At 43.0% G+C, this 18,350-nt stretch overlaps 1 protein-coding gene across 1 annotated transcript in view; it reads left to right on the top strand.

Annotated features, from left to right (window-relative positions):
* Positions 1–18,350, top strand: part of MAD1L1 (mitotic arrest deficient 1 like 1) — a 392,177-nt gene that overhangs the window by 160,668 nt on the left and 213,159 nt on the right. Inside the window, exon 11 of the mRNA XM_009645922.2 lies at positions 9,147–9,287. Coding sequence (XP_009644217.1) covers positions 9,147–9,287 — 141 coding nt within the window. The remainder of the gene's footprint in view (positions 1–9,146; positions 9,288–18,350) is intronic.

Genomic DNA, 18,350 nt, shown 5'->3' with positions numbered 1-18,350 from the left:
AATTTAGGAATAATGTGGGCTCCTGGGCAGTTCCCTAGGAGTTACGGGACAGTAACTGAAGGAAGTTTTCAACAGTTCTTATAGAGAAGTGAAAACATTTTAACCCCAATGTATATTGGGCAGAAAGGCCTTTTGTATAGATGCGTTCAACCCCGTGACTGGCAAATTTGTTCAGAATCGATGTGATGATTTTCCAGTGTGGGTGTTGTGGGTGTCTGTAGGCTTCATATGCGTCAAGGTGCACGTTACTTACCTCGCTTGCCTGAGACGGTCCTGTTGCAGCAGTTTACAAAAAGCCACAGCTGCCATATTTCTAGAGTTGTTGACACATCGTAAGGGGACCATGAAATTACTTTTGAAGTTCAGTGGAATGTGCTGTGTTGAGCTGATCAGATGAACTCAGGTCTCCAATTTTTCTGTCCTCTCAGAATCTGACACGACAGATTTACCCTCCTGCTTCGGTTCTGTTTTAGCCTCAATACCCCAGGAACAGAGCCCAGATGGGGATGCGATTTCTCCTCCTTTATTTTTGCAGAGATAACTGCACCAGCTTAGAGCACAGTTCAGTTTACTTTTCTCCCACACTAATGATATTTAAGCAGTTCAAACTGCAGGAAACTGGCTGTTAAGAGATTTAGAGGCCAGCATCTGGGTTACTTAGTAGGCAGGAGGAAAATGAAACCCAAGGGTAAGGAATGGAGGTTATAGTGAGGTGGGTGCTGGTCTCTTCTCCCAAGTAACAAGCGATAGGATGAGAAGAAACGGCCTCAAGTTGTTCCAGGGGAGGTTTAGATTGGATGTTAAGAAAAATTTCTTCCCTGAAAGGGTTATCAGGCATGATTTGTTAATGGGCTGCCCAGAGAAGTGGTCGAGTCCCCATCCCTGGAGGTATTTAAAGGACGGATAGATGAGGTGCCTGGGGACATGGTTTAGTGGTGGACAGGTACAGTGGGACTCAATGATCTTAAAGGTCTTTTCCAAACAAATGATTCTATGATTCTCTGAATTAACACAGGGCTGAATTTTTATGTGCTGCAGACACTGGCAGAATAGAAGAATCTCATGCACCCTCACAAACCCTTTATTTTCAGGGTTGAATATGGCTTTTTTCTTTTTTTTATAGTTGAATAAAATATTAGTTTTCTATTGCCAGTAAGTAAGGATGAATACATTTCCTTATCAGTTGTATGCCTTCCTTCCGCCAGTGATGGTTATCTAGTGGCTAGGTTGAAGAAGGTATGGTATTAATTTTTTTTTTTTTTTTTAAAAAGAATATTTTTCAAATGTGATCTGTGCCCATGGTGTCAGGTACCGGTGTCAGACGGAGAGTGGCCCTATGCTGAGGCAGGTGAGTAAGGCAGCTTCACACTTGTGCAAAATTGTCACCACTTGAGCATCGGGGCTGAGAGAAATGGTAGAAAGAGGAGGGTTTTTTTGAATGAAGAGCTGAGAAATACACCGAGGTAGAAAAACAAGCTTGTGCTAGAGACAGGCAGTGGTGAGCATGCCAGTAGAAGGGAGTTAAATGAAGAAAGACCATAAAATTATTTCACGGCAACAGGAGGTTAGGAAACATAACTAAACATGTTAAACTCACTGTGAAGCAAGAGGACCCCAGGGGTATTTTAGTCAGATAATATTTAGTTTGCTGCAGTGTCAGTTGTATGACTGCTTGTCAGCTGGCATATGTATGTGCTATAAGCAAAATGAGGCTTTTAGAGACCATACACAATTTTCCTGAAGATAGTAAGCAGGGGATTTATCAGAGACAGATTAAAAGAGTTTCAGTGGATTTATTTGCTCTGGTCCATTGCCAGGATATAAGGCAAGCTGGGCCCTCTGCAGAGAAGCGTTGGAGGTGAGGGACAAGAGCTAGAAAGGAAGAACTGTAAATCTGGGGAAAAACTTATGGAGTGTGAGAGCACGTAAGATACACAGGTGTTTGTAGGTGTACATTTAAAGCTGCCTGCTGCACGTTTGCCAAAAGAGCAGACAGATTGCAGAGTCCCTTCAAAATTTAAGAAATTGTGGTTGGGAAGGTAAGAGTGTCTCTGAATGCCTTTTTCTGGCAGCTAAAATTAGCCTTTAATCGTCTTTCTTGGGCTCTCTGCCTGGTTGTGTCCTCTTCTCACTGCAGTTTCCCCTGGTGCCTTCCTCCAGACTTCCAACCCTGGGTGGAAAATTGATGTTCAACCTTAATGATATGGTACCTTTCCTAGCAAGAAAATGGCTTTGTTATGAGAGTATCAGAAACAGGGATGAAAACCACTGGTTTTAAAGAAATGAGGGGATGGATAGGGATGCTTAATTCCTGGTTTACCGTGTGGTTACAGAGTACATCAGCCTTTCTGACCTCTCTTCTGCCTATTCAGGTTAGTCAGGGATGGAGGTACGTGGACTTAGAGTAAATATTTTTGTTGGAGAAGCCTTGGTTGTAGGGCACAATACATCTGAAGGGCTTCTTTATATGTTAAATCCATCTTTAGACTCCTGCGATAGCCTTATATTGGCTTGAGGGGCAAAAATGCAAGCAGACGGTTGATATATAGAAAGTCACGTTCTAGAGGTAAGAGTATTTTGGAAAAACCATTCTCTAACATTCTTCTTGTCAGTGCAAGGGTAGTGAAATCTGCTGGATGTTTTTATTTTTATGGAGTTAACGGGCTTTTTTGTAAATGCTGTTTTAATTGAGGTCTTGAGTAGAAAGTCAATGGTGTGTATATACATATGTGTCTGCAGTCAGTTCTAATTTGCAAAGTAATGTGAAAATAGGTCAGCCACAGAGAGAAATGTTGGGAAATGGCTGTAGCTGGGAAGGAAGCTATTTGGAGGTTTGGAAACAGAAAAATTTGGTTTAAAGATGATTAGAACAAAAGTTAAGGGTGATAAGAGAAAGGGGAACTATTTGCCTTCTGGTGATAGTAGATGCTGCTATAGACAAGGAGGATTTGAAAAGTTCCTGGTAATTTAATTTTTGCTGGTTTTGTTTGGCATAGGACTCTTGTTGTTTTGGTTTTTTTTTTTATCCATTCTGGAAGAGGCTGTTAGCTCTTGTTAGCAGTGCCCCAAGAGGGTCAGGAGCTGAAGGAATAGATGTGTTCCCATAATAGCAAAGTCTAACCAAGTGTGTCTTCAGCCAGGGCTCTGCCTTCAGGCCCCTGTTTCTTGGGTTGTGCTGTCACTTTGGTTTTACTTTTTTCCCCACCATGTTCCATAAGGCAATGGGATGTGGACGTAGTCTTTGAAGAGCGAAACCTAATTACAGAATAAGGCTTAAGAATATATCAATTCCTTATCAATTCCTCCAGCCGTCAGACTGGGGCAGAACCTGCTAATTGTCAGCAGCCCTGTGCACATTTTCCTAGCTCCTGCTTTTCCGTGGTGTATCGGCCAGCTGCCCCTATCCTGAGGACCTTCCAGCAGGATGCCCGTGTCTCCCGTGCGGTACGTGCAAATGGGCGGCTTTGAGAAACTGGGTAGGTGCCAACTGATGCTGCAACCTATTAATGGTACCTGGCCTGGTGTCTGGGTTGCTACACAACATTCAGGGCTCTGTCCTTTGCTTTCATGAATTTCATCACCTTGATACAAATTCATTGCTCTAAATTACAGAGATGTTGTTGAATTGTAATCCTCCTCTTTGATAAACACATCACTGAAGTTGAGATTTATCACACTTATTGTTTGCCTTTATTCAGTAGACAAGTTACCTGTCAGAGAGGGAAATTAGACTGGTTTGGTATTATTCATATTAAGGCTCGGTTGATTCTTTCTTGTCCCTAATTCTTCTCTAGCTGCTTGCAGTTAGATTGTTAATGTTTTCTACGATTATTTTATGGGATACCAAAATGCTGAAGTAATTTATAATTGCCAGAGTCTGTATCTCCTCATCCATCCTTCCTTTAAAAGGCTGGATCTGTTCCTCTGTCCTATTTTTAGGGCCTGTCCTGCCATTTGTGAGTTCACCAAAGATAGTTGCTCGTGGAGCAGAGATTGCTGTGCCTAATTTTTGAAGTATCTTAAAGACATATTTTGTCAATTGGTCCTGATATATTTATATGCTTTATATATTTAGAAATATCCTGATGTATCTAATAAATTTAAGTATTCCTTCAGTTATTTCTGACCATATTTTGGCTTATGTTCCCACACCTCACACCGCTGATTTTACTATGTTAAACATCTGGTCCAGCCCCAGTTACCATCTCCTCCTTTTTGTATATGTAATTGTATAGCTTAAAGCAAGAAAGCGTAGACCTCTGTTACACAGTCATCTTTCTCTTTTATTTGTGTTTTTACAAGGAATAGTTAGCTAAATTATACCTGATTGCAAATAGCATCTGTTTGATGTTGAAGCTCCATATTCTTTCTTCAGTCTCGAAATTTTCTCTTATTATGACTAATTTGGAGTTAGGAGTCTGGAGAGGAAGAGGAGGGGGAAATCTTGCCACTGATTTCCTATAATGAAGCAGTCTATTAACATTCTCCAGAAATTATCATTAATTAAACAAAAAGCTCATCTAACACTAGGAACAGGAATATTTCTGTACCATCAAAAAAGCACTGAGTGGGAAATATCATTATGATTCCACTTCACAAAGTCTGTCTGCTCTGCCAGGCTCTAACCCATGCAGAAGTGAGAGAGCAAGCGAGCTGTGCATTTGGGTTGTGGATTAATAGTTGAAGTTCACTCGTGTGGAAATAAAGCAGATTTTACTGTGACTAGAATCCGTCATTAAAAAGCCATTATCGGAACCGACCAGCACAATTCCTGCTCTTTCATTGCTAATGACAAAACAATCTGTTCTTTAAAAAACAACAACCCTATATTTTCTTTCAGAGAATGGTGCAGCAGACTTACCAGAACAGAAGCCGGGTGAATAGAGACAGTTGAAAGATTTATTGATCAATAAACCAGACAATTACAGCTTGTTTATAAAAGGAAAAAAAAAAAACCAAACCCAAACCCAAACCTCAGGCCTTCGAGCAACACTGAGACTCTAATAATGGTAACTCTGGCATCCAGCTTGAAACGATAAAAGTCAATAGGAAGATATAGGATTTCAATAAAATTATGACACTAGATAAACTTTACCCCAGGAACAAATTTTCCCTGGGTGTGTGACTGACTTCAGTTAGATTTGTAACTTTAATTTCTTTCTTATTGATTTTTCTTTTCTTCAACTAATTAGAAAGTCTGGGGTGAGTTTGTCATAAATGATCTGGAGACAGCAGATATACATAGACTGAGTAATGTCCAGACTTTATCTTTCAGTAATTACACAGACTTGTAAGATGGCTTTTTTTTTTTTTTCCTTTTTTTGCCTGTATTTCACTCTTCAGCTGCTTCCAATACACGTGCAGGAGTCACTCTCATACTCCTCAGCATGTGTATATTGGAGGCTGCGGGCTGCCCTTGGAGTCGTGCAGTAGCACTGCTTCAGCGACATGGGGGTTGTTGGTAAGGATGGTGATTATGGTGCTTATAATGAACAGTTCTAAGAACTTTCCCTAAAATTAACCCAAAGTACTGCTGTTTGTAAACCCCTCTGGTAGCCCTCTGATGCACATGTGAATGCTGGGGAAGAAAACTTTCCTTTAGTTTCAACCTACTCGCCAGCCAGGGCAAATTTTGGCTTTACTCCTCATTTCAAGTGAAGCTTGATTTTAGGGACAGCATTTTGCAAAGGTGCCATGCTGTAGCAGATCTTCATGGGATTAGCTCTAGTTTGTGGTTAGGATTAATAAAACACGTTTTCTTTGTAGTTATTTATGCAATAGTAGGAGACACATTCTTTTGGTGAATTGGCTGTCACTGGCAGAAGGAAGGGAAACTGGTCGGCCTTTGAAAAAAAATCAGTGTCCTTCCTCTCTCTCAAACTTGCATCTCCTCAAATACAGCTGCAAGCTGCAGCACCAGAGTTTGCTGGGGGGGGCATTAATTTCCTGGGTGTATAATGAACTTCAAACCCAATTATTCTGCTTTTAGGGTATGTTTAGAATAAGCTGCATTTCTATTCTGGTGTTGATTTGAAACTGGTCAAGCTAAAGAACACCTGGAAGTGTGCCAGTGTAAGGTCCGTGGTGAGTTAGCAGAGATGCCCTGTGCTGGATAAATTTTGGAAATTCCCAGAGGAACTGCTTTTTAATAATTGTAATGAATACTCTCCTGATAGAAAGGAGGAAATTGGAGGTGTTGGAAAAAGGTTAGAAAGGGCACCTGAAAGTCCCTGGGAAGGTTTTTGATGGGGCTTGGGGAATATCCTGTCATGTGGGATGAGGAGATATTGCAGCAATTACTAAATCAGGATTACATTTTGGAGAATCTTTTTAGACAGAGGACTTCTCAACAAGAACTTCTGTTTCCTGCCAAACTAACAAGATCTTTAGGAGGGAGGGAAAAGCTTTCAGTAAGTGCTCTTGATGGGGAGAAATTTAAAATGTGGAGCTGGGGACCACTTGTTGGAAGCTGAGAATTGATTTCCTTACAGAATTAATATTTAGAAATAATTAAAGAGGAGAACTAAACTCCAGGATCAAGTGTTTAATTGTACCGTGCTTTATTTCAGCTTTTCAGTACCTTTTTTTCCAATACAGCTTATGCAGTGTTTACCGTGTGTGTTTTTTCTCGAGAAGTTTACTCTTCCTTTAAGAGAAAGGCTTTGAAGGGCAAGGTCTGTCGTTGATTTTAGGGAAAAGACAGCCTGTAGGGATGTCCTGCTCCCATGCAGTTTTCCCCTCCTAAGATGAAAGCAGAAGTTTGTCCTCCTTGCAGCTGAACAGCTCAGGGAACTGCTAGGGTCTTGCTGGGATGACTCGAATGACCTAATGTTCAGCAGTTAATTGGAAGCCAAGTGCGATGGGAATTGCCAGGGGTCCTGTTTGCTGTTGAAAAAATGTTGAAGATTTGGGGACTGCTCTGCTGTAATGGAGAGAACATTGCAGTGTTAAATTAGCACATCGATGAAAGATGCTCAGTAGAAAATTAGGATAGCAGAGCAGCTAGGAGCACAGAGAAGGAGAGAGGATGCTGTAATTGCAGATCTAATTGCAACAACATGCAAGGATCAGACCAATACCTTCGCTAAGCACCGTCATTACGTTCTCTTCTGTGCTTTAGACAACGATTCTGCAATAAATGGGGAATGAAACCCATCTCTTGCGCAAAAGCAGTTTGCCTTATGGAGAGCGCGCTGGGCAGACTGGGTGCTAGGTGTGTACGTTGGAGGAGGAGGAGGATGGAGCGATCCTGCACTTCTTGCTGCCTTTCCGCTAAACAAGTTCATTACAAGGCAGGTGCGGTGTGGCTGGGTTTGGGTTTTCTTCTTCTGCAGAAACATGGAAGTATTTCCTTTCATACGTCTGTCAGATGAATAACTCTTTCTAAACTATGGCAAAACTGTTCTTTCCTTGGAAAAATATTTCTCTTCAGTCAGGCCTGAGCAAGGAGCTCGTAATAGCTTCCAGTACTATTTATGTTAAAACCTGTTTTTCATTATTATTTTATTAACTCAGCTCCTGTAGCCTCAGGCTCTCCTTTGGTCTTGGGGTCCTTTTACCTGCTGATGAACCCAATCGTCTTGGCTGACCTTTCAATCCACGACATGCTCTGAATAGACACTGTACCTCTGGCAGTGCCCCTTGTCTTATTTTCACACCTTGAATTTGGATCTTCCTTCCCCGCCCGTACACTTGCTAACTGCGTTCAGTCTTTGACCTTTACATTTTGAAGGAGGAGATAACCTTTGTATACAGGCTTGCTCGGCTGAGCTGTTAGCGTCGCCTTCACTATCTGAAATACAGCCTTTTTCTTTTGGGGGTGGGAGGGAAAGGACCTTTTTTTTTTTTTCCTACCCTGGAAATTCCTGATTCCCCCCAAGAGAGCAGGATCCCAGCGGAGTATTTCAGCATGGCCAAGCTGGGTTTATGAAGTGCTCCAGGTTCAGTGTAGTGGCAATTGGCCTGGTCTGGGTGTGAACCGCACAGCTATAAAGCTGAGTGATCGTTTAATAATATTTTGGATGTTTGCGATGGCAGAATTCACACGAGAGAACTGGTGCACCAGAGCGCTCGTGCATTTCTGTAACGGGGCGAGGTAGCAAACTTCAGCACCGTCAGATTTCCTCGGGAGTTTTTGCTCTCTGGATTTATGCCAGGGGCCTGTGCTTCTTTGACCCTGTGCTGTAGCCTCACAAACATCAAGGTTTTTCCGTGCAGTCAAAAGATAAAACACTTCATCGGCTGGCTAATCCCTCTATGCATATTGCACTGTAAATGGTAATCTCCTTAAAACACGCCTGACTTCCTGAAATTTTCAGCCTTTTGTCCCCTTTCTTCTTCTCCATCCGTGCCTTGGAGGGAGGCGCTAGGTGCTGTCTGAAGCTGGGAATGCATTAGGAAACACTTCAACCAGGGGCCCGCACAAAGTTTTACCTTCAGCTTTCAGCTTTATGCTTGGGAGTGTGAGTGCCCTCGGGGAGGAGATAGGGATCCTTTTTTCGTTTTTCTCTGCAAATGCTCAGTTATTAATTGCCAGCAAAGAGCGAAGTGAGCCAAACACATTGTCTGTGAGATATTAACCTCTGAAAAAATATTTATTATAAACACTGAGTGTTTCAGTGTTTACCGAGTGAGAAGTCGCATACCATTTAGAGGATATTTGCTCTCAGCTACTTTGTTCATTGTCAAATCTCTTTCATTTCTGTTGTGACAATTCTGTTCGTTCATTGCTGGAACTCTTTGGCAGGAAAAATGTTGAGTACTACACTAAATATTTTGCTGAAGAAACCCATTCAGCCATGTTGAATTAGAATAATGTCTCCAAAAAGAAGGCAGGCTCTGTTTTCAGTTGCCATCTGCTTGTTAGAGGGTATGCATGCTGCTTTCCTGCAAGGGATATGTGGTTTTATATACACAAGACAGTCTTAATTTTTCAGTTTTCAGAGCAGCAATGTTTATTTTATTAGAACTGTGTGTTCATCTGTGGCTTGATGCCAATATGAAGACGATGAGTGTATATCCATCGGGTTTTCTTTGCCCTGTAAAAGAATAATGGGGAAAAAAGTAGAATATTGTTCTGGGAACCCTCTCCTTGGAGTGAGGTCAGGGATTTTATCCCTAAAGGTGGTTTCTGTTCTTCCTGACAGGAGCGTGATGGGATGCGAGCAATCCTGGAGTCGTATGACAGCGAGCTGACCCCTTCGGAGCACTCGCCCCAGCTGAACCGGCGTATGCGTGAGGCTGAGGAGATGGTGCAGAAGCTGCATGCTCATAACTCCGAGCTGGAGGTAATAAAAAAGCATCATGCTCTAACCCCAGGGGTGAAGTAGCTGAGACCTTTAAGATTGAATTACCTAGTGATGTGAGCTGCTCTCGCAGAAGACAGATTTGCAAAATTCAGGCTTCGAAATTCCAGGATCAATAAGACCCGCAAGTTATTATTCTGCACCTAAAGCTGGCAGAAGCCAGGAATAATCATCTTTGGGTGTGATGAGTCTGCTCTGTGTTGGGCATAGCTGGAGTGACAGCTAGTCCCTGCGGGCTAAAGGGTTGTACAGAGGGGAAGCAAAGGGGCAATGAAAGGTTGGTGTCTTCTCTGTGGTCTAGTCAAAGGGATTCACTGCATCGCCTGTGTAGCAAGGCTCTTCTGTACACAGCATGAGTGTGTTTGTAAGAGCTTTACTCTGAGGCTTGAAGAAGTAAAGTACGTGTCTGCTGTTAATTCTTCACTTCTTGGCATTGGGCCTGAAACCCCCAGAATACCAGTAACTCTGAACTGCTTTTCACTAGGTTTTCTTTAAGAAAAACCATGCTTTCCAAAGATTGAAGTACTTCTTGAAGGAATTCCTATCTTATTTTCAGTTCTCTTTTTGAAAACTTGTAATCCGAAATGTGACTGTGATGAGGTAAATGTTAACACGCATTTGCCAAACAGTTCCCCTCTTCTCTGTTGTACTTTGGCGTAGTGGAATGGGCTTTATGGTTGTGAGTTGAAATATTTGGAATATGTCTGTGATCTTAAAGCTTGGCAGTTTTATTACGTAGGCTTTACAATAGACATAAGTATGTGAGTTTTCCTTTCTTCATGCCTAGTTCCACCATCATACAGATTTATAGATGCCATAATTCAAGTGGAGTAAAACTTGTAGAAATTCATGCTCCTCGGGTTCATGTTCAAGCCATAGAGTGGATTGTCCCGCTGTGTACAAACCTCTTTGTTGCTTCTGGCATCCTTAAAAACGCTCTTTTCTTGTGTTGATAGGTGGCGACTTAAGTCAGGCAATACGGGCTCCAATGACTTTTAAAGCCTCAGCAACCAGAGCAGCATAGTGCGGTACAGATCAGTATCATGGTATAGACCTGCTTCAAACCTGTTTCTCAGAAAATGAATTCTGCAAAGTTGACAGGGAAGTTAATGGGCAACATCAGATGAAACGGAAATTTGCCTGAATTTGTCTGTCTCAGAATATTTCTCCATGTTGTCTTTTGATCACCCTGTAGCTTACCACCAGACAGAGCAGGATTAGGTGACACTGACATAAAGTGATAGGTGGCTGTTTTATCTTGGTGTTTTACTCATTTCCAACAGTGGCTCTGGGTTGTTGGAGGGAGATTTCCCAAATTGTTTCACCGAATAGATTAAATGTGCATGGTGTCCTTGGGCAATAGCAAATTACCTTTTCTTCTTCAGGTGAAAGCGTGGAAGAGTGTGGGAACCAATGGCTACAGCCCTCTAATTATTTATAGGGAACAAATTCTAAGTTCTTTTTCACGGATATGGATTAAGGGCTACATGGAAAATTTCAGAAAGGAGCTGTGTTCTCTGGAGACTTGTTTTGTGTGATGTCAACCTTTTAAGCCTTTCAAAGACTTTGCTAGAAGCAGGATTCAAAGACCTGATATTCCCCTTGTAAAGTGAAATTTTACGCTTCACTTGATTGTGTTTGCCTATCTGACTGCAGTGTTGACTGCTGAATCCCATCTATTTTGAAATTTTGGGGGAAAGTTTTCTGTTCTAGTAAAAATCTGAAAACTGGAAAGGGAAATTGAGGTACAGGCAGGACTCCTGGTGCCTCATCATCAGGAGCAGCAGCTGTAATCAACTGCCTGTAGATCAAAGAACTGGTCGATAGCAGCTATTAATAACTTCTAACAAAATGCTCTGCACCCTCCCAGCTCTGCTGAGCCTCTGTACAAATTTTAGAAATGTTGACACCTGCATGACTCATCTCACAAACAGAGGAGACGGCAGGAATGAGGCACCTTGGAGCCTCAGTTGTTTCTGAGATGTGGGAGAAACAGTCTCTGGGGAGGGCAGGAAAAAGGGAACTTCACCGCGTTTAAGTCAGTATGGCAGGAGGGTGGGGGCATCCTGGGAGCCCCTGGTGTGGATGGGCTTGGGAGGGCAGTACGCAACCAGCTGGTGGAGTAGCACAGAAGAATGAGAAGAGTGAGTCTGTGAGCATCATGCACGTGGCAGCAAAGCAGCGGCGTGCCCAACTAGTCTGATGAGCTCCAGGTGAGGTCTGGGGAGGCTACAAAGAGAGAGAGTGATAGATCTGACCTGCAAAGGCCAGGCTGACGCTATTACTTTTTGCTGGGCTAAGTTAGTTATTAACTAAGAGTGGAAGGCAATTAAGATGACTAGTTAACAGAGGATACACCACTGCAGGTAACCACAGTTATGCCCACAGAGGAGTGCTTCTGGCAGCTCAGCGTACACTGGGAATGCTGTGTGGTTCTTGCAGGAGCGGTTCTTGCAGGAGCAGCCCTTGCACAGTCCACGTGCACTGCATTTCTGCTGGGGAGGCTGCAGGTATCGCCGTGGTCCAGGAACATCTTGAGTTTAAAAAAGCCCTTGTAGCCTCTGAGGCAAATGCATCCTCTTGCATTACATTTTGTAGCTTCTACCTTTCGGCTTTGTTCATAAACCTTAAAATTCGCACCATGCACCATATTTCTCCTTCCTGAGTTCTTTTATCACAGATTTTTTTTTTCTTTTTTTTTTCTACCAAGTATTTAATTTACCAAAATCTCTTTGTGCTGCCTAGCAGAGTGTCCTTTGATACCTTTTTTTTCCTTATTTCTTCTGGCTTCCCTAATCTGTTACCAGCAGCCCCAACTCTGAACAAACCATAGAGGGGAAAAAGTTAAGTTCTTGACAGGGATTTCTCTTTACTCTAAAGATGGAGATTTTCCCATCCATTCCAGCAGCAACCCTGTTAGGCAGGAAGCTCTCTGGTGAAGACGGAGTGATAGTGATAACGCAGTAGGAAAGAGGAGGAAGCTGTGTGGGACTAGGAAGGTTTTGGGCTGACGCAACAGCTTTTAACTCATTAGGGAGATGAGGTCTCTGATAAGTCCTTTGCTTGATGTATAAATGGAGGTGGGAAGCTGTTTAAAAAGAACACAGGGAATGAGAGGAGTGTGTCAGCCCTGGAGGGTTGTGTGTGAGTAGTTTATTAATGTGTGCTGGGAGGATGGATTAGGTGATACGCTGGGTCGTGCCTGACTCCCTCATTCCCCGGCCCTCGTTGGGCAGGGCAGCACCTGGGAGCACCTGCACCACAGCCATCGCCTGGATTACAGGCACCTTCCTAGAGGCTGAAATACAGAGGGATGCTTTCATCCCAGGTCACTTCAGACATGCAGTGCGGCTGCGTAAGTACTAGGCCTATCAGCCATCGCCTGGATTACAGGCACCTTCCTAGAGACTGAAATACAGAGGGATGCTTTCATCCCAGATCACTTCAGACATGCAGTGCGGCTGCCTAAGTACTAGGCCTATGAGAGCCTGATGGGGCAGAGGACTGGAAGACAAAGAAAGGCTGATGGGGAACTTTTAAAATCCCTGTCATTGATGACTGATGAGAAAAGTTGGATCTCTAATGCATGGACATGCAAAAAGTCTGTGCTGGGGCTGAAAATGATTGCTTTATCCTCCGTGGGACTGCTTGCCCCCAGCTCGACCCCCTGTTCCACAATGCTGATCTGGCTGGGGAGGTTCAAGAAAGCACTTTACGGAGTATTGAATGTAAAGCAGGGGGGAAATGCAAAGAAAAATGCCATCTGAAATGGTGGCTGGAAAAGCAAGCAGGCTGTGTCAGCCTATTTCATGTGGTTAATGAAGTGTCACTCACCATCTTTTTAAAAGTGTGTTTTGGAACTGAAGAGGGAATGAGTTTGTGCCTGGCCAGCCTGCTATAAATACTTAAAATAAACAGAGTTGTAGCTGTATTTATATCATGGCATGAATTTTTGTTTTGATACTGGTGATATTAACAGTTTTCTTGCCAATCTTGGTTAACTTTTACTACCTTAGCTCCCATTACTTCTAATTTCAAGGTAAATATGACAAAACAAGAAGCTTCTGTGCGTGCAGGAGCTACTGCGAAAAAGCTCTGAGGTGGAGTTTAGTGTTTGAAAAGTTAAATCCAGCTGCACAAAGGAGAAATCATCATAAATATAACTCCATTAATAGCGATTTTATTACAACACGCTTGGCTCCATATGAAACTTTAATGAAGAGAGATTTGCAAGGAAGACTCATGCTGACACCTTCAATGGTCTCCAGCATTTTTTACATTGAGAGATTTACACTGTCTGTGAGCACCATATGTACTCTAATCAGTTAATTATGAGTCTGACAGTTTCGGCACATGAAATGCCATATGTTCTGTGTTTTTGTTCCACCGTGGGCATTACTGGTGACCTCAAAACTCATTGACCAAATACTGTCACCTTATCTGCACCTGATAACTGCAGCGCATCTGCTGGCAGTGAAAACTGGGCATTGCTGATTCTTGTCATGTTAGTCACAAATCTGCTCCTTGCAAAGGGAGTTACTTAGCAGTCACCCTGGTGTTTAAAGTGCTTAAAATTTACGTGCAGATGCAATAAAATGTTTATTTGAGCAGTTAACAGTTCCTCCTTGTCTCTCACCCAGCTTCCCCCATCAGCGCTTTTCCACTTTTTTACTTGCTGTTTTTTTTCTGTCTTTGATCCACACTTTATGTTTATCTTGCTTTATCCCTCCTCTGCCGAATTTCTTCTCTCCCTCAAAGGTAAATTGCTTCTTTACATAGCAGAAGGGGTTTCTGTGGTGACGGGAACTTTACAGAGAAATTTCCTCCCATCTGTGCAAGGTACAGAAGGGTTTGTTTTAATTTTCAGATTTCCTCTACCTGCTTTCTCTACCTCGCTGCTGCCATCCAACCTTTGTGCACTGTTTTTTCTCAGTGACAACTGTAAGAAGCAGTGAGAAGATTACTCTGCTCGCTTCAGAGGTCCGTAAGGAGCAAATCCAAGTCACTAGAGCTTTCCTGCCACTCCAGAATGGCATATGTTTCACTTGCCCAGACTTCTGTTGTCACTGTAGCATCTTATCTGTGACTCAGGTGGGAGAAAACAGGCGCTCTCTGGAGATGATGCTAATGTGCTCCATGCATCAGCTACCACTGATTGCTGAAGCAGTCACAGGGCTGGACATCATTTTCTGACAAAGCAAACACCTCATCGAAATAGCATTTTGAACCTGAACACTTTGGCATCTCTTGGCAGACTCGAGTGTTCCCGAGAACCACTGCAGTCCTTCATGTTTCTTTTCTTTTCTTTTCTTTTCTAAAGGAGAGTAGGTCAGGCTCCGTGTCCTCCAGCAGTCCTGCAAAATGGATTATCTTGGGTTCTCTCTTCTTTCACACGTTTCATCTTCCTTCAGACCCGAGTGACCTTGTCAAGTCAGGGAGCCATTCGTTTCCTCCCCTCCCTTTTACACCTGCCAGTGGCTGTGTTTTGGGAGAGCACCTTGCAAATAACCGTCATATAAATGAGGAAGTCAAGTCACGGAGGGGCTCGATGATTTGTTAAAGGTGACAGTCCCCGCTCCGTGGAGGAAGAGAGCCTCTTAAAACTGGTTGATGCTGCAGCAGAGCCTGTCTCTGCATATCTGAGACTTTTTGTTTGGTTGAACTAGATTTTGAAACTCAATTACTATTCATTTTTTTGAGGAGATTCCCCATTTTGGATCTGTCCTGAAAGTTAGTAATTGATTAAGAGAAGTAGTCCATGCTACTGCCTTATTCCGGAGGTGTTCTGCACAAACCAGCATTGTTTTCACTACAGGTAGATGATTTTTACGGCTATTTTTAGTGTGTGGATGCTCTGACAGTTTAAAAATGGCTTTAACTCAGCAGTTCCTAGGGACCACAAGCCTCCATCTTTCTTAAGAATGGAGAATGTCTGGGCACCAACTTTCACCGAGTAAATTAAATCATTAACTAAGGCAATATCTGCACCTTTAGCCTATGATAAGCTGCTTTACAGACAAGCCCCACAAAAAATTGCCAGTTGCAGAAAAATGAGCAACTGTAAGGACCCTTTTGCCGCCCTTGACTGCATATTGAAGTAGGCTACTGAAGTGCATGGGACAGAAGAGCATTTTCCAGCTCCGCTGCCTTCTCGTGCTTCGAGTGCAGTAAGAACAAGGGCACACTGTAATTTCCATCACCTCTTGCTGAAAGTCATGCTCCTGATGCAATCGTAGCCTGTGACACTCTGTCCCCAGTTCTCTTACTGACTAGATCGTGTCTTGACTCTCTCTGAACTTAAAAATTTCTAGTAGTGATAAATATAAGTTATCACCTGTGTTAGCAATGCGGGGAGTTTAGGATGGACTCCTGCAGCCTCGCTGTCTGAAGCGTTTTGGTCTGCAGGAAGCACACCTAGCCTAGGTAAGACAGTGCCAATATAATCAACCTGCTGTGGAGGCACAAAGCTCAGAGGATGTGGGGATGCTCCTGTACTTGGCCTCCAAAGGGTCTCTCTTCGGCCCCCGGGAGACTGATAGATGCCAGCAACAAAAAATTTCTCCCTCCCCCCTAACCTGTGCTCCCCTGAAAATGCTCTTGGTATGAACAAATCCTGTAGCCCCTTCCACTGATGTTACAAATAACCAAGCACAAACGAGGCTTGACCTGGGGAATTTGGATTAGCTTCAAATGTACTTGGCTATAGGACACAAGAGAAACAGATGAACTGGGTCTAAATTCCTATAGAAGGTTTAAAATTGGGTTCTTTCTTAGTGATGTTTTGGAAAGAGAAGATAACTGATGTGCAGTTATGAGTCATATTTACCACAATAGAACAGGGGAGAGCATTTCATACAGTGTTGAGAGCTCTGAAACGCTTTACACTGGAGAGCTTGCATGCCTGTGGCTAGAGATACAGGCTTTGCAATTAGATGTCTTTAGGTGGAGGAGGAAGCAAGAATACATTTGGAGCGGGAGCAGTGGCCCCGTCCCCGGCAAATGGCAGCAGACAAAAACGTTGCATAAAAGAGCTGCTTTTGTGCAATATGGTGCATATCACCTCCTGCTGTCAGTCTGCAGCTGGGGGAGCAGGAGGCTGGAATCGGGATGCAAGTAGTGCAGTGATAACATGTCTCTTCCCTCACAGGCAGAAAATGGAAGGAAAAAGGCAAATTAAACATCTTTGGGGAATGGGGTTAGGAACAGGTAGCTGCTAGCTTTTCAAAGGGAGGGCTTTGAAATGTAGAAATATGTTTTTACGTCTTGTATCGGTCTCCATCACTTGCTGGTGCAAGCCAGGCAGCGTGGAGGGAAGGGCTGGGGTCAGTAGGGAGGCTGCTGGGCAGGTTCCTCCAGTGCTTGCACCACTGTCCAGTGTTGCTTTCCACAATTCCAGAATTGCCTTTTTTTTCCTGCAATGTTAGGGAAGCATTCAACAAATAAGACAAACTGCATTCTGCATTTAATTCAGTGATTTAACCTCTTTGAATCTTTTTCCAAGCTGGAAAGCGTGGTGATTTTACATCCCTCTGGTCTCATCCATACGCACCGTGCAGCTACTGCCACTGCTGTGCCACGTGTCTGGTAGCAGGGCTTGTCTTAAGGGGTACTCGAGTGATCCTTGGATGGGAATGAGCAAAGCTGCCCAGCAGCTTCCAGGGTACGTGTCTCTCTCTGGAGCAGGGTGATGGGATCCCATTGGAGACAATGCCACATCCTCTGGACCACTCCAGCTCAAAGTTGCCTGGAGTGTGTGGTAGGTGTTCATGCAGCTCACCGCCCAAGAAATATTTTGGTGCCTGGCTCATTAGGTGTCCAGTCCTGGCCGGTTTGTCTCCAGACTAAGAGCTGGGTTCATTTCTGTTGGATTTCCCAGAGGTGCTCTCTTGCCAGTGCATCTCCTCTTTTTTGAACTGTATTGGTGATTCAGGCTTCAGTGCTAGCACAGGCATAAGGTTGATGTTAAATGTCTCCTAATTATTAGAACTACTACTTGGGAACATTCTCGCATTGATGAAAGCCTTAACAGCTTCTGGAAACCAAGCAATTCCAGGGGAGAAAGGAGGTAAATACCTTGTGGAAAAAAGTAAAAGCTAAGATTGCACATCAGGAGAAAGTTTTATATGGAAAACGCCACAGAAATTTTAGCTATTCCCTAACTCTACGTTGTATTAATGACATTAAATAGTGCTTGTTTGGGCGTCTTAAGAGATGTTCTGAACTTGTTGAGATTTGTTGATTTTTGTAATGATTGGATTTGAATTCTGTGATTTGAAGAGCTTCATTTCAGAATAATTACATAATCTCTGCATAATTTAAGATTTAAATTATGTATTTGTAAGTGGTTTTGTGTCATCTTTTAATTCACGATGATGGTCTCCTGTAAGAAAAAGGGATTAATATTTTCAGTGATTATTTTCTATTTAAAAACATGCTGTAAAGATTCCAAAGATCTCCTGCAGGGCCTCTGCGCAGCCTTGTTACATGGTTCAACACATTTCTGCCCACTGTGTTTCTGTGGGCTCCAGTTACTGAGTTTTGTTGAAATCCTCTTGCCAAATAGTTATAATATATAAACAGAAAAAGTGCTTTGAGAAAACAACATCAACACAAACTTGTTCCCATGCTCTTGTGGATCTTAACGCTTCTGCTCTTTGCAGTTTGCAAGAATTGTAAGATCCACTTTAATACACTTAATACTTTGGTTATTGTGGTAATTAGAACAACAGTAGTTGCTGTCTTGGTTTTCTTCTTGAAGCCCATTGATTCTTTCTTATTTTGGCCTTAATTACCAGTAGTAGAAGGGGTGTTTCTTCAGGGAACTAATTAGTCTAAAATGCCTGGTTCAGCGTAGCACTCGAGTGCAGTTGGTTGAATGGTGCCCAGTGCAAAAGGCAGTTGCAACTGTTTTATTTCAGGTTCAATTATTCACCCTTAATACTTTCTTCCCCATAGTTACGAGTTGCATTTGTTCCTGTCTGTTCTCCCTGTCTTTCCCAATGGACCGGTTTGTCCATAGGCTGCAGCCTCTCCCCTTCCTTTTTC

This window comes from Egretta garzetta, unplaced genomic scaffold (genome assembly GCF_000687185.1).
Source record: "Egretta garzetta isolate BGI_Z169 unplaced genomic scaffold, ASM68718v1 scaffold299, whole genome shotgun sequence".
NCBI lineage: Eukaryota > Metazoa > Chordata > Aves > Pelecaniformes > Ardeidae > Egretta > Egretta garzetta.
Note: the sequence above shows the minus strand (reverse complement) of the source record. Positions and strands in the feature narration are given on the sequence as shown.